The 22375-nt window shown below is 43.9% G+C and overlaps 1 protein-coding gene across 3 annotated transcripts in view; it reads right to left on the reverse strand.

Annotated features, from left to right (window-relative positions):
* The window catches only part of KCNK10 (potassium two pore domain channel subfamily K member 10), a 374564-nt gene that overhangs the window by 76010 nt on the left and 276179 nt on the right, over positions 1-22375 (reverse strand). For all 3 annotated transcript variants that reach the window (XM_086937620.1, XM_086937619.1, XM_086937618.1), the window contains one exon: positions 13243-13403. In XM_086937620.1, the coding sequence (XP_086793746.1) occupies positions 13243-13403 (161 nt within the window). The remainder of the gene's footprint in view (positions 1-13242; positions 13404-22375) is intronic.

A 22375-nucleotide genomic window follows, 5' to 3' on the forward strand; every position in this document is an offset into this window, starting at 1 on the left:
CCATGGTGACTCATTATGGTGAAACTGTGTGATATTTGAATGAAGAGAGTCTTTGCTGAGAGCTGCTGTAGAGGCGATCTCCTACTTCACCTATAGTCAACCCTAGCCTCCTTGGGCATAGGATTAAGGTTGTGGGAAACTATTGCTAAACTGGGGGTGGGGAGGCTTGGTTATGGTTGTCTGTCTGACAAGGCAGTGATAAAATAATCTATTGTACAGCTTTAATAGCCCTTAAAGGTGAGTGGCACTGTATGCACAGCATATGTAACAAGCATTGGCATAGCCATTAGGTCTCGCTTTTGGGACCTTATAAGTATTTAGTTATGCAGCACAATATCCTTGGTGCAATAATATCAACTGTTGCATGGCCAAAAACGTATAAGGTCCCAAAGGCGAGACCTATTGGCTTTGCCAATGCTTGTTTTTAGAGGCCTGGCATGCAGTTTTAAATGTAGGCTGGGAAGAAAGGTGCCAACCCAAGGTGCAAGTTCTAGAGAGAAATAAGATAGGAAGAGAGGTGAGTTATAATGAGATAGCACACATAGAACATAGACCTAGATAACACAAATAGAAATAGGAAACAGCTTTAGTAGAGCAAACGTGAGAGGAAAAGAGGAAGTGCGAGCAAAAAGAGCTAGAGAGAAAGAGAAAGAAAAAGAGAGAGATTGGAAAGTAGGAAGATAAAAGTAAGGAGAGAGACAGAGGCGGAGAGAACGACAGATAAGATGGTCACTCATATGAATTCTACGCTGATTGGTGCAGTAGGGAATAATGCTTTGTGTGTTTATACAGCCATGAGGCCACACCCTGGGACAGAAAGCTTTGCAAATATGTAGGTCATTTAAAAACATGTATTATGAATACACTAAAAGGCTGCCACAAAACGTACAAAAAAGATACTCTAGGGCTTACAGCGCTTTCAAAAGATATGTTTTATGAATACTGGTGCTGCTGTTAGGTGAATGTCCCGGAAGTCTCTGGGCACTCCTTCCATTTCAGCCTGAGGCAATTCACAGTCATCAATAACCAATCACCAATTTCTTTTTACTTTTGGCAAAAAACTATGAGAACTGTTGTGCACAAACCCAGAACATTTCAGTGTGGGTGTTAAAATGTAAAAGTTAAAAATATATTTTTTTAAGGAGTGAGACTCCTAAAAAAGAGACCCTTCTCAGAGCAGGGACTCCGCTGTGTACATCAATGGCAGGACATGGAACCAGAGGAGAAAGGAAGCCCATGTATGTGTTTCTCACCAGGGGTGTACTTGAGCACCATGGACTGTGTGCAACTGAGGCGCCCACGGTGGCCACTGGATGAATGACGATACTGGGAGAGGAAAGACTGAGCGGGGCCGGGAGAGATTCCTGCTCCTGAGGTATGCTCACCAGCAGTACCCTCTCCAAGGGGGTGTAGAGGGCAGATGATACCTTGATACCTTGGAGAAGGGAGACATAGCAGCACAGTCTCAGCACTACACTAGCAGCAGCGATGGCACTGAAGAAGCCCCAGCACCCAGCCTCTGCCACTTCCCCAACACCAGGCGCTGTGCTGAAATATAAAGTGCAGCACCTGTGTAGATAAAACGTATGCACATTGCGGCTGCCATGGTAAATAAAAAATAAAGCAACACGGTCTCTGTTTTTAAATACACAGGACCTCGGCCATGTGTTCCTGCATGATGATCTTTGTTGCTGGCAGGCAGGCTGTGCCTGACAGCAGCAGGCATGTTGTAGGAGCAGAAGGAAGACAAGCATTTGCGGCCAAGCGGTGTAGGGTGTGGGGCGGAAGAGGTCTTTAGAAAGGGGCGGAGTCCTGAAATAAGTAGAAGTGTGTGCAAAATTTAAAGTAACTAACAAGGAGGGAGGGGGGAAGTGAGGGGGTAGTGAGAGCAGAGAGCAAGGGGGTGGAGAAGCATTAAAACAAAAGTGATTTGCGCGCTGTAAGGCTTAATGAGCCATGACAAAAAGCCAGATGGCGGCTGTCCGCGTAACCGCAAGCTTGAGGCCAGCAAAAGCTTGTGGTAGCACTTTAAAAACCCACTTACTAAATGTCTAGCAGACAGCGCATGCACTTGCTCAGGCGAGACCTAAAAATACCTGTGATGATCACTTCTACAACTCTGTGTATACGTAGTATGTAAGAAAAGACCTTCCCTTCAGAACCTCTTTCGCTGAAGGAGGGGGCACTGGCAGTGTTTCAGGGGTTCGCCGTTCACACTTCATTCTGTACACTCTGGTGACGGTCAAAGGTTGGATGAGGGGTGGAATTCGGCCAAGACTGGTTTTGCATTCCCTGCTCACCTAGGGCAGACCAGGGAGCAGATACTTGATGCACCATTGTCTGGAGCTGACTAGGTAGGAGGGCACTATGCGAGGTACACTCAGTGGGTTTTCCCTGCAACAAAACACAGCCGAGGATGTAGACTACAGACATGCCCAGGGAGGGCCAAACACAACTCGATTGTAACCTACCCAAGTCACGCCTGCTGTAGTGGAGCCATGGTGCTCCACAGGGAATATAAAAGACCTGCAGCCTGATACTTTTGCCTCTCTGAAGGGTTTCCTGTTCTTTCAATACCATTGCATGGCATGGGGGCAAGACTGATCCAGGGAAGTCCTTGTTCCATAAAAGAGATTCAGATGTAAAATCCTCCTTGTATTCAAAAGTGAGGTGACCAGATGGCACCATGCTGGCCTACTTGAAAGGTATTAGGAATGAGCTGAAAGAAGTTCCACCCCATAGATGATGTTTTAGTTACTCCTCTGTGACTGTCATTCTCCAAGGCCAGACAACAATAAGACAACTCTGCCACATGGACACTAGAGCATCCAGAAACCTCCAAATAGGAAGTAGCTGCTACTGCATTTCTTGCAATATGCCAGAATTTCTCTCAACTTGGTAATATTTACTTGAAGTGTTGCTGAAGAGGACCGGGAACTGCTTAGCCTGCCAGCAACCGCTTTCCGCTGTATAGCCAATCATCCTTCAGAAAATCAATGACCTTGCCGCACAATTATACCTTAGCCTACCATTAGGCGCTCCTCGATTACATTGGTTAGCCTTGATGGACTTTGATCTAAACACCCTACACCAAATGTTGCCCTCTAGAAAACATTATCAAGCATGCGGACAGGTATCAACATCAAATAATTCTATGAGCCCACTGGATGGGTAGGACTTGGTACAATATTCTGGAACAGTTTATGAAGAACACTTCCTGCTCCATCACTACATTATCCTTTATGTATTCACCGGATCCATGTAGCTCTTCTTGTATGTTTAGTAATACATCTTCATATTAGGAATGCTTGCAGTTACATAATCCTGTATTGCTTAGTTGGGTTCATGCTCTGTTATGCTCTGCCATGCAGTGCTAGGTAAGATCAAAAGGAACAAATTATGTACAGAATGCTGAACAATGCAAACTTTCAACCCCTGTCACAATGATCTGGATTTAATCCATTGTTCTTTTGCTCACCATGCCACCTCAGTTTGGACCCAGGCATATGCAAATCGGTCTTGACCCTATTCCTCTTTTGCTGTTTCCTTGTTGCTAGGTAAGATGGCAGGTCGTGTTTTCTCCTCAACAGAATCCATAGACAGCTCTGCACCAACTCGGTTATTCACTCTTTTATCAGGATCATCGGTCTGGAGAAGGTGCACTCAATTGTGCACTATGACGAGGATCCCTACATCCACGCTGCCATGGATGGAGCCTGTTATAACATTCTATAAAGTGCGTCGTGAACTCCTTGCTTTAGCAGCTACAACGGGGTGGAAGTCTTGATTGGTCTCTTCCGTCTGTAGCTCAGGAAAAAGGCTCATCATTAACATGAAAAGGTGGGAGGGTGAGTGAGTGGATGGATGAATGCATGGATGGGTGGATGGATGGATAGATGTAAGGATGGATGAGGGACAGAATGGAAGATGAGTAGACAAAGACTGAATGGGTCACGGAATAGATGAGCGAGAGAGTGGGTGATGGCTGAGTGAAATGATGGATGGATGAGTGAAAGTGTGGATGGACTGATGGATGAGTGTATGGATGGATGAGTGAATGAAAGGATGAATGGATGAGTCAAGGAGTAAATGATGGGGGTATGAGTGAAAGGATAGATGGATGTGTGAAAGGATGGATGGAGTAAAAGGGTGGATGGATGAGTGAAAGTGTGGATGGATGTTGAGCGAAAGGGTGGGTGGATGATGAGTGAAAGGGAGGATGGATGGATGAGTGAAATTGTGGATAGGTGGATGAATGAAAGAATGGATTGGTGGATGGATGGATGGAGGAAGGGAGAGTGGATGGATGAGTGGGTAGATTAGAAGGATGACTGAGTGTAGGGATGGATGAATGGAGTGAAAGGATGGATGGATGAGTGAAATGGTGGATGGATGGATGGATGAATGAAAGGGTGTATGGACGACGAACAGATGGATGTGTAAAATGGTCGATGGATGGATGAGTAAAAGGGTGGATTAATAGATGAGTGAAAAGATGGACAGATGAACTGATGGATAGGTTTGGATATGAATAGGTGTGGATAAAGATGATTGAACGTATCGATGGATTGAACAGTGAAAGGCTGATGGATGAAATAATAAATGGATGATAGAATGTAAAGGTGAAATTGTAGATATCAATAGATGGGTGGAAGTATGAAAGCATGAATTGATGGATGCCTGGAAGGAAGGGATAAGAGCTCGCTTGAGGAGGGTCGCAATGACTTGCTTTGCTTGGAGCTATAAGAGCTTTGGCTCAAAAAGGGGGGATTTAATTTGCTGGCTGTTCCTTTGCATACTATGAATGCCCAGTGCCCCCACACTGTGCCTATCATTACCAGATAGGACGGAAAATGGCGAAAATAATGTTCTTAAGCTCCAATCACATGATATCCAAGCAACTACTTAATCATGTTACCCTCTTATACTGTTAGACTGAGGGTCACGCTAGGCAAAGCTCACTAAATCACCAATGCTTAGAAGAAGAAAAAAATGTGCATGATTTACCGGTTTAAAAAAATAGAGTGCTAACTAATGGTAAACGCAGAACATGTAGTCACAGCAAAATAATGTATGGCTTAATGTTACTGCTGGTTTAAAGTACCTTTAAATGCCCTCAATTAAAGTGATCAGGTGGCTCCATATCCATAGCGAAGGCGCTTTAGAGGGACATTGCTGGCAGGTATGGATTGCCAGAAGACAGACGTCCCTTCTCTGGATGCTGTCCAGCGTGCTTGCCAACTCGCATCACCGGATTTCATTTCCTTTAATTACAAGTAGGAGCCGGGTAGAGTGAAAAACCCACAGTGTTCGTGGTTTTACAACTTTTAGCAAACAAGCACTAGCAAAGCCAATACTCCCGGCTTTAAAGCAGCAACTCGTGCAAACGTGGACACATAATCTTGCAGACTGCGTGTACCTTTGTTCAGCCTGACTCTTTCTGTGCTTCCATGTCTGTGTGTAATTTTACAAACTGGACCAGCACAAGGTCAGGTCAGGGGATAAAAAGTAGCAGCTCTCCGAGCTTGGAGAAAAATAAAACACAGACTGGCATCACGCAACGGCTGAGGCCCTAGACCAAAAGCGGCATTCTTACAATATACTCATCTCTCTGATGATCCAATTGCAGATGTGCTGAATATCGTTGGCGGGATACCCTATGGCCCGATATAATGGCATGCCCAGTATCCCAGCATCGAAAACTCGCTATTCTGAGTTTTTATTCTTGCAATATGGGAATAACATGCAAACCTAGAATTATTGGGTCCAAAATAAATGCGCATACGGAGTTCTCTTCCTGGGGGCAAATCTGCTCCCTTTAACCGCCTGCTCTCCGCCTGAGGTAAAAGAGGGTAGCAGGCGGGGACGAGGGCGTGTCGGGGAGCTGGAGAGAGTGTGATCTGGAAGAGAAAGCGTTCTATGTTGTGGAACAGATCGCGCTTGGAGACTGGGTTGCACATTTTTTTACAGGGTGAATTTTCTGGCTGGTAATAGCCGGACCTCTTGTAAACTTGCCATTAACTCTGTGTTTGTAAATACTAAAACAAATATAAACTGACACAAAAGTGTACATTTATCTTTGCTTTTATTGCTTTGCACCTGAACATTATGCAGCCATCACAATCATTAGGTAGCACATGAATCCCAACAGCAGCATTACCTTTTTTTATGAGATGTTTGTGACATATTTTGCAATTCCAAAATAACGTTTTAAGAAATTAAAACCAAACAAAAAATCAAAGTAACTCTGCTAGTGTTTCTCCTGTCAGTAGATTTCGGGTAAGTTCCTCGGGGAAAGTATTACACCCTGAGGATGATGTAGGAGAGAGAAGCAGGGCCCCAAAAGGAGGAGGGCAAAGAGGGCATCCAAAGAGGGCCCCATGTCTCAGTCACTGTGCTTTCCAGGTCACTGTGCTCTTTCGTAAAATGTATTCGCAGGTTTCTATTCGAAAGCAAGCCTGACGTCATAAATTATAAGGAAGCTTATAACAAGGCCTACCACTAGATGGTGCCAAATGTCATGCTTTCTCTTTTCCTGGAGTATATTTTAATAGAGACAGGTGCAGAAAAAGAAACATCCAAGATGCCCAACTTTAAGGGGTAGATTTACAAGAAAGTGATGCATCTGTAGAGATGTGTCACTTTCCCTGCTCCACCCTGAGAAACCCTTGCACCACCATGGATGCGCTGTATTTACAATTCCGTGCACCATGGCACCAGGATTGACAGATGCGTCAGAAATTCTGACGCATCTGTTGGCACAAAAGTCATGCATTGCTGAAGTCGTGTCGCAAGCACAATGCAACTCCAGCAATGCAGAGGGAGGCCTATCCTCATTGTGCTGCGTCATTCCTTAAGCCTACTCCAAGCAGGCATAAGGTTTTGACGCAGTGGCGTCCTAAAAGTGGCGCATTGAAATCTTGTAGATTTCACTGCGTCACTTCTGCGAGGCTTTGGAACGCCCACCATGCATACATTATACCTGACGCAGGTATAATGTGACGCAGGGCTTTACAGCGTAACCCATCTCCCTAGATGGAACAAATTGTAAATGGGCCAAAATAATTGGATCCTAATACACATTCCGAGTTCTCTTCATGGGGGCAAATATGCTCCCTTTAACCACCTGCTCTCCGCACGTGGTAAATGAGGGTAGCAGGTGGGGATGAGGGCACGCCAGGGAGCTGGAGAGACTGTGATCTGGCAGAGAAAGCGTTCTATGCTCCCCTGTGCTGTGGAACAGATCGCACTTGGCGACTGGCCTGCACATATCTTTACTGGGTGAATTTTCTGGTTGCTAAAAGCCGGACCTGTGGCTGTCCCCATACTGCGAAACACTGGTGCAAAAACACTGATGCCCTTATTACAATGTCAGGTGGGCTTGCGTCTGCCTGACATCATTGCGGGGAGGGAACCGCTCCACCATAGGTCAGCGGTTCCGATATCCTTATAAGGATATGACCGCACATGTTGTGGTCGGAAACTTCTATTTTCCAATGGAAGTTTGTGCAGCAGGCCAAAACCGCTTGCAGCACAAGCTCCTATTGGAAATTGGAAGTTTGGAAATATCCCTGCACAGTGTGGCAGGCACCTTTCAGTGACTGCACGCGTTGCAGGGATGTTGAGGCAGGCACCATGGGTGCCCCCAAGCCTATATGTGGAGGGCCAGGTATGATGGAGGTCCTGCTAGGGGCCTCCATATCTGCTTTCCGACCGACAATCCGTGTCAGAAAGGCCGACATGGATTGGCTATCGGAAACTGACATCGTAATCCCGACAGCGGATCCGAGAATGGTTTTTTATTGAAAGCAAGCCTGACGTCATAAATTATAAGGAAGCTTACAACAAGGCCTACTACTAGATGGTGCCAAATGTCATGTTTTCTCTTTTCCTGGAGTATATTTTTAAAAGAGACAGGTGCAGAAAAAGGAGCATCCAAGATGCCAAACTTTAAGGGGCAGATTTACAAGAAAGTGATGCATCTGTAGAGATGTGTCACTTTCCCTGCACCACCCTGAGAAACACTTGTACAACCATGGATGCGCCGTATTTACAATATGGTGCATTATGGCGCAAGGATTGACAGATGGGTCAGAAATTCTGATGCATCTGTTGGCGCAAAAGTCATGCATTGCTGGAGTCATGTTGCACAACGCAACTCCAGCAATGCATAGGGAGGCCTATCCTCATTGGGCTGCGTCACTCCTTACGCCTGCTCCAAGCAGGCATATGGTTTTTTTTTGCTAGAAGTGGGGCAGTGAAATCTTGTAGATTTCACTGCGTCTGCAAGGCTTTTTTGCTTTGGAACGCCCACCCTGCCTACATTATACCAGATGCAGGTATAATGTGACGCAGGGCTTTACAATAAGACATATCTCCCTAGATGCGTTACATTGTATATGGGCCGCATTTTTACGCCGCCGCTGCGTCACAAAAAGTGACGCAATGGCGGCGCAAAATGAAACAAGGGGCTTGTAAATCTGTCTCGTAAGTTTCCAGGCGAGGCCTTGAAGAGCCCCAGGTCTTGCAAAAACTTCTGACACGTCTGTACAGAAGCGTCTTCCAGTTAATTTCAGTTCACAGTGGCATATTGGGTGGCAGGGCAGCGACCCACTTTCCTTAACTAGTCTTCAGAAGGCTGCAAATACCCTTCAGGTAAATGAGAAACCTCTTGTTTCTACCTCGGAGATAATGACTGTTAACGGTACTATAATGCTCGGCTTGTCCATCGTTTCTAACTGTGATTTAAACCCCAAGAAGCAGAAGACACTTTTAAAGTTCAATATTTTCACTCCCACCCGTCGCTCCTTTATGCATGCTAACATTAGCACAATTTAGTAAAACTCCGAAGGTGAATCATCTTTGCGTTCTGATTACTTTTAACCGAGAAACGTTAATGCCACTAGTACTTAGCAGACCAGGGAACACGCCCAGATGGGCTTGTCTACACAGATGGCCTAGTCTGACCTTCGTTCAACCCGGCATGGAGCCTAGACTCGGTTCTCTGAACTGAAGTTCGAGTGTTAGCCCTTGCAACACCTTCCTGGAACCAAGCAAGTTGGATTTCAAAGGTTAGAGACATTATTACAGAAGGCAGCGTAAACAGCAGAATTACATCTCAGATTAGGGTATGTATTTCACACGCGCACGAGCATCACTCCTGTTTCCCTGCATGGATACCCGGGCAGTACTGCATGTTCGGGCACAGAGAGGCGCAGCAGGCCACGTGTGCAGAACAGATTTAATTATTTTGTTTCCGAAAAAAGACAATGAACAATTATTCGAAGCCGCAAATATAGAAAGGCAGGTTTACAGCCTGCTCAACGAGATATTATTATCGTCCAGGAAGTTACACTGAGATTGTTCTGTGGTTTTTAATTGAACAGTTATGACTCTGAAACATTTTGTACTTCAGAGCTATTTTTGGAGTGCATTGTTTTTCTCGATGCTAGCTGCAAACTTGCTAATATCTCACTACATACACTTGTAGGTGCTTTTATGGAAAATCACCTAACATATCTATGGAGATGTTATTTTTTTCGCATATCTAGTTATATTATGTTTTTCTGTAAACACAAAACATGTTAAAAATGGGAGAACAATTAAACAGAAGTTCTTAAATCAAATATATGAGTAGTGGCATAAGATTTATGTAACAGAGGACCTAATTCATTTAGCTGGCAAATCCACCTCGGCAATACCGTTTCTGGCTTGTATGGGAACTGAGAGACTCAGAAAACTGCATTCGAATTCCCTGGTTGTTTTCCGTTCGCTAATGCATTGTCACCTGCAGATTTTGGCTGCTTTTAGCCTGAGTCCCTGGGGCTGCGGGTTTACCATGGGCCCAGTAACTCGCATTACAAGTGCATTATATCCTATGGCACTTGTATTACGGCAGATGAGATAGTCGCCAAGTTTGTGAAGGAGTATCCTGACTGATTTGCATATGGCCATGTCTGAACTGGGGTGGCGGAGTTGAGCTAAAGAATGATGATGGATTACACCCAGATCAGTTGACTGGGGGTGAGTGCTTGCAATGTTCAACACTCCATCCATCATCCCCTTTGGTTTTGCTTTGTTTGCCCTAAGTTGGCAGGGTATGCCTAGACGTGGGTCCCTTGCTCACTTTGCCACTGGATTCAAGATAGCCTGGCTGATGAGGATTATGAATCCGAAACCGGTCCCAGGATGCTTGTTTCTGGTCCAGGGAAGACATGGTTTGGCAGTTCGGGTTTGACTGTTCCCATGAGGCACAGGGTCAGACTGATTTGCATATGGCCATGTCTGAACTGGGGTGGCGGAGTGAACTAAAGAATGATGATGGATTAAACCCAGATCAGTTGACTGGGGGTGAGTGCTTGCAATGTTCAACACTCCGTCCATCATTCCCTTTGGTTTTGCGGAGTGTCCTGTCCACCAAACTCTAAATAAGACCCTTATGTCTCATAATAATAAACTAGAACATAGAGTTGAATTGCTAATAAAAACATTTTTATAAAATATGCAGTAGGTTGGTGTCGGTGTTGTGCACGCTGGAAGTGGCCTAGAGAGAAATTGTGCTGTCATTAAAATATTAAAAAATTGGGGAAGGTTGCGATGATTTTCAGTAGTAGTCAGAAATGATCACACTGGTGCAGGAGCACAGAGGAAAGTAGATTGAAAGGAGGCACTGCTGAGTGGAGCACTCTTGTTAATCTGACAAGCACAGATGTATGGTTACTGCTTGCAGTGTGTGGCAAGAGAGGAGGGGGTGTGGTGTCTGCAATGTGCGGCTTACCATGGCTTGTTGTTTCCTCTGTGCGTGATGACTGTGGTTTTGGTTCTTAGTCAACAACTATTTGCGGTTCCTGTTGTGCATGGTGAGCAAAGGCTTGTGGATCTTGTAGTGCATGGGGAGTGATGCCTTGTAGTCCATAAATCGCATAGTGTGTGACACCTTGCAGAACGTGCAGTGCATGAACAGAATTAGTTTATTGTACCTGAAGAGAACAGTGCGTAAAGGGTTTTATTAACTGCAGTGACTGAATAGCAACAACTTGTGGTGCAATGCCTCATGAGTCGCTGCGGTGAATGACAATTTCCTTGTTGTGATTTCTGCTGTGCTGGGCTAGCGGGTGATGTGTTGTTCCTATAGTGTAAGAGAAGCAAAGGTTTGTGATTCCTACTCTAAGTGAAGAATAAAGACTTGTGGCTCCAAATGTCACATTCACTAATGACTCACTGCCACACAGGTTGCCAAGTAGGTACTGCATACATTATCTGCAATCTCATTGGCTGCCTAGACAGCAATATTCCAATCTTTGGCTGTAGTGTCATCTATCCTAGAACTTAGAGGCATGTTTTAGTATTTGTTTTGATAGTTCATACTCACAGCAACATTTTATAGTAGAAAGGAACTAATCTAAATCCTCACCATAATAAATGTCATGTACTTTTCACAGTACATTTATGGTACATTATACAGAAGTAGAGATGGCAGTCCTAAGTGACAAACTCATTTATCAGCATCATTTAAAAATACATGTAATGTTTGTAAATACCCATATGTACCCACATAGTAAAGAATTACAAAAAAACAACCATGTGTTTGTTGATTGTAGTACAATAGACCTCCGAACCCTTGCATGAACACGACCAACTATAAATAGAAATTAAAATACCCTTCACCCTATTAAATTCAGCAGCTATGCTCCCAAGTGCCATCATCGAGGCCGTCACAAAGAGTGGCCCAGTAATACTTGCAGTTACTTTGTCTACCTGGAGGGACCAATATTGAGGGTACAATCAACTATGTGTGTGTACTTATAAGGAGAATACAAACTGTTTCTTGAGGGTCTCCTTAGAAATGAAGAATTTCCGCGAAAATAAGTAATTCCAGGTCAATTACCAGATAATACATAATTTCTCCCTACATTTTTGCAAAGAGATTTCGGCTGCTTCAGTATGTCCATGGATCTCATAATTCTGATGGGGCCACTAATTGCGTTTGTCATCCCCATTGGAATTAAGAGGCCATTCATAATGAGGGCATGAAGCTTGAACCGTAGTGCAACTTTCATATTAAAAAGTAACATTTACATAGTGGAAGCTAGAGGGCTATACACAACTGGGGCAACCCAGTCTTATCTAGATTCATATTTCAGCAATGGTGGATAAAGGAGGATATGGGAAATTATTTTTTTTAAAAAGTGTATTCTTCTTCCATACTGTCATATTTGGAAAGAAAATTCAGATATATTTTCATGAGTTATAGAACTACTTGATAAATTGAGGAGGAATCTCAGAATAAAAAAAGCTTTAAAACAAGCTACCACTGTCATTTGGAGGTTTTAGGATCAGTTAAGAAATGCCATCTTTATGTGCTCACGCTCTTAAGTTGCCTGCTCTTCCCTTAAACACGTTGACATTTGACACACATTTATTTGCGTGCACACACAGGATAACATTCCTCAAATTCAGTTGGCTTACAACACCACTTCGTAGGCACTAAATCAGAACACCTTGATGTGGTTATTTGGTTTTGGCCGCTCTGTGACCGAGCTATCACAATAGAACAAACAATAGTGATCTGACTGGGGCATGGTAACATGCCCTAAGCTGGCAGTGTATGCTCAGAAGGGAGACCCTTGCTCACTTTGCCACTGGATTCAAGCTAGCCTGGGTGATGACGGCTGAAATGCCATAAACCGGTCCTAGGATGCTTGATTCGAGTCCAGAGAAGACATGGCTTGGCAGTTCGTTCTTGACTGTTCCCATGAGGCATACAGATGGTGCATTGTGAGGCAGCAGGGCTATAGGCCAACATATCCTGAGGTGTGGTCAGAATCAGTCTCGCACCAGTCCAACGCTTATGCTGTCCAACAAAATAGTTTTAGTAAGAAAGTATAAGCTGTACGACACCAGGCATAGACAGGATTAACAACTTATTCTTACTTTCCCTTGTACAGCTCTTGATATCCATGATTTCTGGTGTCATTAAGGCAGCTACAAAAAGAGGAGATAAACAGCTGTCTGAGTCCTTTTCAGTAAGCCCTCAGCAGCAAATGCGTAGCTGTTGAGAGTCTATGGGTAAGACAAGGTGTACACTCTGTAATGTCAGTGGTAATCAAAAACTGTGTGATGGGGCTTCTACTGTCCACTGCATTTTTTAAATTAACGTCCATCAATAGTAGAGACGTAAGATAGGTGTATAACGCATAACTAGGAAAGAAGGTTACCAAAATTAAGTGAACCACAACTTACTCGGAAAACCTTCTCCACTCTAGCAATGCTCTTCCCAAAGATTGTTCCCAGCTGGTCTCCGATCCCGGCCAAGAGGAAACCAAAAAGAGGAATCCCAAAAATGGCATACAGAATGCAGAAAATCTTTCCTCCCATGGTGCTTGGCGCAATGTTTCCAAACCCTAGGTAGAGAAACAAAGACAGGGTAGAATCAGAATTTCTATAAATAAATAGAAGTACAAATGTGAAGGGAGAGCATTGGTTAAGCAAACACTAGATGAATAACAATGCTTTTTGAACACCACTGATTCCAAAGGCAACAAGACAATCCCTCAGATCATGTGAATTCAACTGATGTTAGGTTTGTAGCTACTGAACATCAATTAGTTACAATCGTTTCTTCCCTTGGTGGAATATATCAACATTGGCATGGAGTTGTGATATACGCCATCAGAATGCACACTTTACTGGCATATTCATAAACTGTAAACAGGTTAGGAGAACCCAAGTCTTAGGTTTCGTTATTGCATTAAGGGCTAGCTGTACTACCATTTTTTGTGCTCGCAAGCGGGAAATCAGCCCATTTGCGTCCGCAAAATAGGGCTGGTCCATGTACAAACCCTATTTTGCGAGTCGGTAATATATTACAGACTTGCAAAATAGGGTTTACTCGCTATTAGGAAGGGGCGTTCTAAGGGCGTCCCTTCCTAATAGTGAGTCCCAATGGTATGTACCATTGTTTTGTAACGGCAATTGTGGTCGCAAAACATTTGCAGTCTACCACCTACTTCAAGTAGGTGGTAAGCCACTCGCAAACAGGAAGGGGTTCCCAGGGGACCCCTTCCCCTTTGTGACTGGCATTCAAAATACTTTTTAAGAGCAGGCAGTGGTCCAACGAAACAGTAACATTTCATTTTTCTTTTTTTATATGCATCCAGTTTTCCTTTAAGGAAAGCGGAATGCATTTTTTTTTAAACTGCTTTATTTAAAAAGCAGTCACAGACATGGTGGTCTGCTGACCCCAGCAGGCCACCATCACTGGCAGTGCTAGCCATTCCTAATGGGGTCGCAAATAGGACCTCCCTCAAGAATATTAATGAGGCAGAAAATTTGAGACACCATTAGGAATCTCAAACAGTGTCTGAGACACTGTTGTACATACCTATTTGCAAGTCGCAAAACAACGCAATTTGGAACTCGCAAATTGGTGGGGTCGTGCATCTGGCCCCAAGTTACCATGGGAGAGCTGCCTTCTTTGCGAAGCCTCCTCTACCTGAAAGATTAAGTTTGTTCTTGATTATGTTTATCCAAACAAATCCCCTGGTTATAAATACATTTGTATTCTACAGTCCTTTCGTAGCTAGAACAGTAACCTTTCATGCATATCCACCAAATGGACCTAATGGTTTCCTGCTGCTGGATATGCCTTTTCCCTCTTCAGTACAGTAGTATGATGGTTGACTGATTAATTGATTACACTTCTTTTGTTTCCTCTACGAACTGATTCAGTCATAAAAGCATTCAGGCTCAGTCCAGTGTGTAGGAACATCTTTATGCCTTTTAAAGAGTTTCTTTTATTTTGCACAGTTTATAATAAGTGGCTTCCAGAGTTACACCTTCTGGACACAGTGGCCTCTGTGGCCTTTGATGTGGATGTAGACTGATGGGACGGCCAATCGGTGGGCAGTGGAGATCAATTGTTGACAAGTGGATGCTTATCTTTGGAATTCTCTCTGGTGTAAAAAGGACAGTCACAAACAAGACTGTGGGTACCATAAGAAGAATTTATTTAAAAGAGATATAATGTCTCCCTGCCCAATTGCTAAGGTTTTCATCTGACCCTGGTGAAGCCACAACGTTTTAGTTTTTCTGTGATTTGAAGGCTGATTCTCAGAGAGGCCTGGGTAGACACCATAGAGCTACAATCTGGCTGTTCTAAATTGGAGTGCAATGAAAGAGAGGTATTGGTGTAGAAGACAAAGGTGGAGGTTATGCCACTGATGAATATGCTTATTTAGAGGTTTGTGGAAGGTCTCTGTTCGGCTAGGCACCTATGGTATATGTAATCTAAGAAAGGATTAGCAATTATTTTCCATTGCAGTAAGGAAGACTACAGGTAAATATTACAAAGGGTTAATGACAAATATGTGTCCTCTGTACCACATCATTCACTAGAGGCGACTGAGAGGTTACACATTCTGCATGGGTTGTTAAGGCACAGCTTCTATAAGTGGATATCAATTCCTCTTTTTATAGGGAAATGTTGAATATGATTGAGTATAAGGAGAAGAGGTGATGCAGTATTTAAAGAGCAAGGTTTACTTAAAACGTAACTCGGGGTGATTGCTATTAGTTGCTACAGGTGTTAGCATTTGGTACTTTAGTGGTTAGATTGGCATAGGACTTTTGGTTCAGCAGGGTGCTTGCTTGGCGGTTTTAGGCTAGGTACATGAAGTGCTGACGAAAGTGATACATAGCTATCCTCTTTCTTATAGGTTCTTGGCTAGTTTATGAAGCATCGAGGTGCAGACAGCTTGTTAAAATGCCACATTGGGAATTTTGGCACAATTAAATAAGTTGATCAAAGAAGACATATTGATAATGATAATTTAGGTCTTAACAAGTTAGGTATTGGTTGTATTATTTCTTTCAAATTTCCTTTTTTTGTGTGTATTTTCTTACACATTGTTTTTGGCCTGTGGGTAGGAAGGCTAAATACATTTATTCTTATTTGGTTTGGAGATTTTTCCAAAGGGGTAGTCTGAGACTGTGGCCTCAACAATAAGGGATTGGTATGCATAGGAAGAAGAAAAAAGATCAATATTGAGGCTTGTGAAGGGAAGAGAGATTTGATGCCTCAGGTGACAGGACTTTCTAATGGCCAGTCCACAAAGAGGTGGTCTGCTTCATCGTGGAGTTGTGACCTCCCCAACATTAGCAGCTACAGCAAGGTGGGTTTCTTTATGGAACGTTTCTGTATGCAAATCTGCAGGCAACAGTTCATAATTAACACTGTAAGGAAGAATGATAGAAAGATGAAAGTAAGAAAGGTAAAAGTAAGGAAACGTAAAAGAAAGGTAGGAAGAGTCTAGGTGGGATGGATAGATGAGTGGCTGGACTGATGAGTAGGTGGATGGGTGAATGTGTAGGTTGATGAACGGGTGAAAGGATGGCAGAGTAAATGGAAATCTTAAAGACTTTATTGATGGATGGGTAAGAAGGAATGTATGGATGGATGTATATATGCATAGATCACAGATTTGTTAACTGACAGATGGATGGAATGGCATATGGATGCTGAAAGACTGAATGAAAAGATGACAGAATGTAAAGATAAAATGGTGGATGAAAGAGTGAACGATAAACGGATTAGTGCTTGGATGGAAGAGACTAGGGAACCCTTGTAGGGAGAGCTCCCTTGCTTGCTGCCATTAGATATTTGCTTCAAAGTAGGGATGTATTTTCATTTTCTATCTACTCCTTTGTACTTGCAATAGGTCTCTGTTCTGAGAATAAGTGATAAAAAGAAGGATCATGATTTTTTTAGTTGGTCTGATATAATATAATATTTTCAGGTAGAAGAGAAGGAGGATGTTAGCTTTCTAGCGACCACTAAAACGTAATTCAGAGATCTGCCCTAAAGCACTGGAGCCGTCAAGAATTAGCTACAAGAAGTCACGATTTGCAAGGTGGGTTCAAGCATTGCTGCTTTTGAGTCCTGTGTAATGTCAACTGAGTGGTGGAAGTCTCAGTACTGTAATTGTTTTACTTGTGAGAGGTAACTTGAGCAGGAATGTCATTCAGAAGTCTGTTTTTGTCATCTGGTTGTCAGCAGCGTTGCTAGATCTTGAAATAGGAGGTCTAAGATGTGTGAAACGTTTACTAGGAAGAAGTAGCATTAGTTTTGTAATCACACACACACATTACACCGTGCTACTTTGTAGTTATAGTTCAGCCCCACTCTCCACTGAAGGGACTTTTTTATGTGCCTATCCCTGTGGACAGACTTGCACAAAATTTGACCATTACTTGCTCAGAGAGCTATGTTTCAGTGTGCCAAGTTTCATGAAGATCCATCCACAGGGAAAAAGATAATGTGGGTTGAAAAAAGAAGTGCTTTCCCATTTCAGCTCTCTTAGGAAATGTTGCTCACATCTACAGCACAAACGGCTGAATGGATTTACACTAAATTTGGCAAGAAAGTAGATTGCAATGTTTTTATTGTTCTTTGTTTTGCTTTTGCCATCTGGCTCTACAGAGCAGGCTGCGTTTCCCAGCAGTGCTGACTAGCAGAAGGAAATTGAGGGGGAATCTCAATCCACCTGCATGTGTCAGTCCTGGCTCTGACATACACATATCATCCAAGATGTTCTAGCTGTAAGTAATACAATAACATTCATGTCGTTTCACATATGTGAATTCTCTTAGAACCATATGTTGTTTAAATAAGGGTGCACCTGTGATCTAGTAGTTATGTTGCGAAATGCACACAAATAATACTTGGAGTTTAATCATGCCTTCGACTCTTAACACTAGTGTGTACACCTTGACAAATACATTGTTTCTATCTTAGCTATCCTATCTGACAATTTTGGAGTGAAAATAAGGGCTTAGTGGTAGTTAACACAGTATTTATAAACAACTGGACTTTTACAATAAAGGGCTGCAGAAAAGGTGAACAACGTAGGTCCAGGAGAGCCGGATCCATGCCAGTTCTTCAGGATATCCACTTAAGATAACTTTTATGTACATAAATCTGAAGAGAACTCATTTACCATGTGGTTAGCCTGAAATTCTGGTCTTCTTACACCAATGTTAGACAACACTGGTCACAACTATTTTTCTTGTCTTATCTATTTATATGTGATTGTTGTTCACCCTAAGATCGTCGCATGAACCTAAGAATGTGAAATTTCACATCTCTTTTTGTGTAAATGTCCCATTTATATTTTCGCAGCCACCTCATATAATTCCTTCACTTGTGATCTCACCTTATATTTGTTTTAACTGTACAGTAATAGGACAGTGAGCCTCGCTTCTAGCCTCCCACCAAGTGTTTCATATTGTGTGTGAATCGCAAAGCTATTTAGGTTCAATGAGTAACATTAAGATTCTGTTCTCCAGACGTTTTCCCTTAGCAACAATCGCACATTCAGTCCTTCCAAAGTGTAGTCCATTTCAGACCGACAAAAGACATTAACATCACAGCATGGGACTAAAAAACCTGTGAACATTTCCTGTGTTGGCAACACATTTGCTTGAAACACCTGTCTTCAGTAATATCAGCACTTGAAGCATATGAACTGCAAACAGAATATTTTCTCCATAAAAGTAAAGACTGTAAGGATGGCTTCAAAGTGAGCTGCAGATAAAATAGCACTTCAGCAGCAACCAACTTTAAATATTGCCTTTTACAAGTTGTTCATTGAGCGCTCCTCTGAAAACTTACACTGAAAAGAGTTTTGTTTAATAAGAAGTGCTTTAAAGCGCTCCATTTACCAAATGAGTCCGATTTACAATTTGCATTGTGTAGTACATAAAATACTATTACAGTATTACTAGTTTCGTACAACAAAATGTAAATAACAAACATATGGTCAAATTTTATTTATTTTATTTTGGCATTTATAAAGCGCATGTATCACCCCACATGGGGTATCTCCGCGCTGAGGACTAAGGCGGTGCAGCCCATAGGGGAATGAAGCTAAAAAAGATGGGTCTTGAGCTTTTTCCTGAAAGCCAAATAGTTGGTATTCAGGCGAAGGTCCAGAGGCAGCTGATTCTATAGCGTGGGAGCCAAAGAGCTAACATAACCTAACGTGTATTTGTAGAGCACACATTCACCCGTAGGCATCGTGGTGTTGAATAACAGATACTTATTGTTACCCAACTCAATGCTACTCATGTTATTGACCTTAGATGGATGAAAGTCTGAGTGAACCCGCTGGGATTTAAACCTGTGACCATGAGGTCGAACACAGCCCCTGCAGTGGACGCAGTAGTACAACGAGCCTCCAGACCCGGCTCAGCCTCCACCTCTCCTATCTTTTCTGTGCAGAGATCTCCATGGTGGTGGAGATCACCATTCAAATATATGATTTAGTAATAAATGTGAAAGGACCAGGTTATGTGATGGGAAAATGGAGAATAATTACTACTAACTGAGACTGGCTTAGAGACATGTAGGGAGGGCGTTGGGCGGGGCATGGAAATACAAAACATCTACAATAGAGTTAGACAATTGTATTTCACAAAATACACTTCTAAAGTTACTGAAGCCCAAAAGTGGTCAAAACAGGCTCAAATGTACTCTAGCTTTGGAGTAAGCGGTGTGTCCATTGGGGGCGCTGGGGCTTTGCCCCACTAATGCCACATGGCCCCAACATCGTCGTTTACAAGTTGCTTGCTGGAACTTTTTAATGAAATCGTTCTTAACTCATGAATTCCTGCGGCGGCCCACCGGGCCACACCGAGTCAATCAGGACACTAAGGGGGTGACGCTGCGGCAGCATCAGGGTTTGACTGACAGTCAGAGTCAGTAAAGCGCAGCAGCATAGTGCGCATGTTCGGGTTTGGGCTGGTCATTTTTCTGACCAGCCCGAACATGCGCACTAGCCTGCACATTAGGAGAGCAAGGGTTGCTTCATGCCACAGCCTCCGGTCTCCTTATGGGCAGGGATGTGTCCCTGCTCAAGCCAATACAGGCGCTGCTGGAGCAGCGTCTGGATTGGCTGAGGCACACATTCACTGCGCAGACTGGCTCAGTCCAAGGCTGGCATAATCGGCATTGGGTCTGCCGTGTGTGGGTGGCACTTGGAAACATATGACCAATCACGGTGCAGCCATGAAGACAGTGATTGGCCATTTCATTGTGATGTTGTCGCACTCGCGCAGACCGCGCGGCGCCACACACACTTGTGTTCAGTGCGACCTGTGACCTTGAGATTTTTGCTCGGCTTGCTTTCTTACAATAAGGTCAGTACTGAATAAGGTATTTTATTGGTACAGTCCAACGCTTTCTCTTGTGTGCGTATGCATATGCGTGCGACTGCGATTGAGTGCACGTGTTTTTCTGTCAGTTGCTTGCATACCCATATGTTTTCTTACATGCTCCTCTGAGCCCTTCTTCTCCAATCCCTCGATTTCAGTCCCTCATAACGAATGTTTCGATTTCGACATTGGTGGGCCACTCCCGCATGAGCGCCGTCTTCCACTGAGCTTGACATTAGTTAGTATTACAGGCTGATGTCTCCCTGGTGATGGCCACCATGCATGGCTCACTACGACTAGGCCCTGTACAGGAAGGGGGTGGGGGGAAGGCACGCAAAAATAACGCTTCATTTTATATACATTCCAGATTCCACAGTAATTTCAAATTTCAATCTGTAACTATGTGCCAGATACTTATTCAGTCACTGGATCACAGAACTACCAATGTTTATGAAGGGCACTGAGCTTGCGTGGATCAGTATGCCTGTACCTTCACCAACGTGGATCGTGGAAGCTTACTTTTAGAAGATGGCGCCCAAAGGATCTATCATCTGCACAATTTTTCTCTTTCTATTGCTTAACAAAGAGCAACAATTGAAAAACGTGCAGTACAGCGAGGAATGATCTCATATGTGCCTTATGTACTCTCCTTCACCATGCTTGCACCTGGTCAGACTATGCATTGAAGAGGGAATTGCATGCTGATTGCATCGTAGTGCACTTCTATTTGTGAGAAAGTCAGGAATACACAGAAGCAGTGTCCTTGTGTGGGCACTTAGGTCTGCTCGTTTACCATTCTGCCAGTGAATGCCGTGTCCTCATTACTACCCCTCTCTGCACCTTCAGTATGAATCCTGGACTGGTGAATAATTAGTTTGCATTTCTTTCAGCGCTCCTTGGATTGAGCCAAAGGATGATAAATGCCCGGCTCATGGCGGGAGACGTGCCTGTGTGTGTGCGTGTGTTATATGTGTTGTATGTGCCTCCGTGTGTGTGTGTGCTTTTGGTGTGTGTGTGCACTTGTGTGTTGTGTTTGTGCGTGCATGCGTGTGTCCAGAATGGTGGTACCTCTTGGCAGGGGCGGCCTTAAGCATGTGCAAGCTGTGCACCTGCACAGGGCCGCCAAACCCCAGGGGCCACCACGCCAATATATATCCTTAATATAATAATCCTCTGAGGATGGATACATATTTGCGTGGCAGCTCCTGGCAGGGATTTGGCAGCCTCCTGCTCTGTTTCACCTTCCTGAGCTCTGGGGGGCTCCGCCCCGCCCGGACCCCTTCTTCCAGGGCCCCCTACCTACACTCCCTGCCCAGGGCCGCCATGAGCCTAGAGCCGCCCTTACTCTTGGCTTTCCTAGGCAGGCACCGCACGTGCAAACCGGGCAGCATTGCCATTGCTCTTTCGACTCACAGACTGCTGCGCCACTATTTTTGGTTCCCAGTGCGGCTGGTTACGCAGTGTTTAGTGTGGGAACCGAACCCAGGCTCTATTTGCACCATAGTGCAGTGGGTTCATTGTGTGGTAGAGTAGGGTCTACCTATGCTGTAGTACTAGGGCCCAGTGACTAACAGAGGTGCAAGGGTAATTAGTTTGTTTCCACTGCAGGTACAGAGTTGCTAGTTGTGCTGTAGTCCGGAGGCTCATGTCAAGTTGTACTTAGAGTGGGGCATTTGGATATAGCTGACGCTGTCATCCTGTAATGCACCCTTTCGAGGTTAGTTCTTTTGGCAATGGAGTCTAGAGATACTGTGTACTGCGACTGTGTGAATGCTGTAGAAGACCACCTGCAACGTAGCTGTCTTGTATGGGGGTCGAGTGTTAGTTGTTCTGCGGACGGTGTGGGCTGCAGGGGTCTGGTTGAGCAGCATGAGTGTGTCTGTGCATGACCTGTGCTTGGTTGTGCTTTAGCATGCCGTTCTACTGTGTTCTGTGCTGTCCCGTGTATGTATGCTGTGCGCAGTGCTACACGGTTCTCTGCTCTATTAAGCGCTACTGTTTGCATTGCATTGCACTGTGTACAGTACTGTACTTTAATGTGCTGTGTATTGTGTTATGTTCTGTTCTGCTTTGATGTTCAATGCTTTAATCGAGTGCCAAGGGGTTTTCCCATATTGAATCCTATGTCCGGATTTGTGCTTTTGTCGTATGCTATGTTGCACTG

Source organism: Lissotriton vulgaris, chromosome 9 (genome assembly GCF_964263255.1).
Source record: "Lissotriton vulgaris chromosome 9, aLisVul1.2, whole genome shotgun sequence".
Classification (NCBI taxonomy): Eukaryota; Metazoa; Chordata; class Amphibia; order Caudata; family Salamandridae; genus Lissotriton; species Lissotriton vulgaris.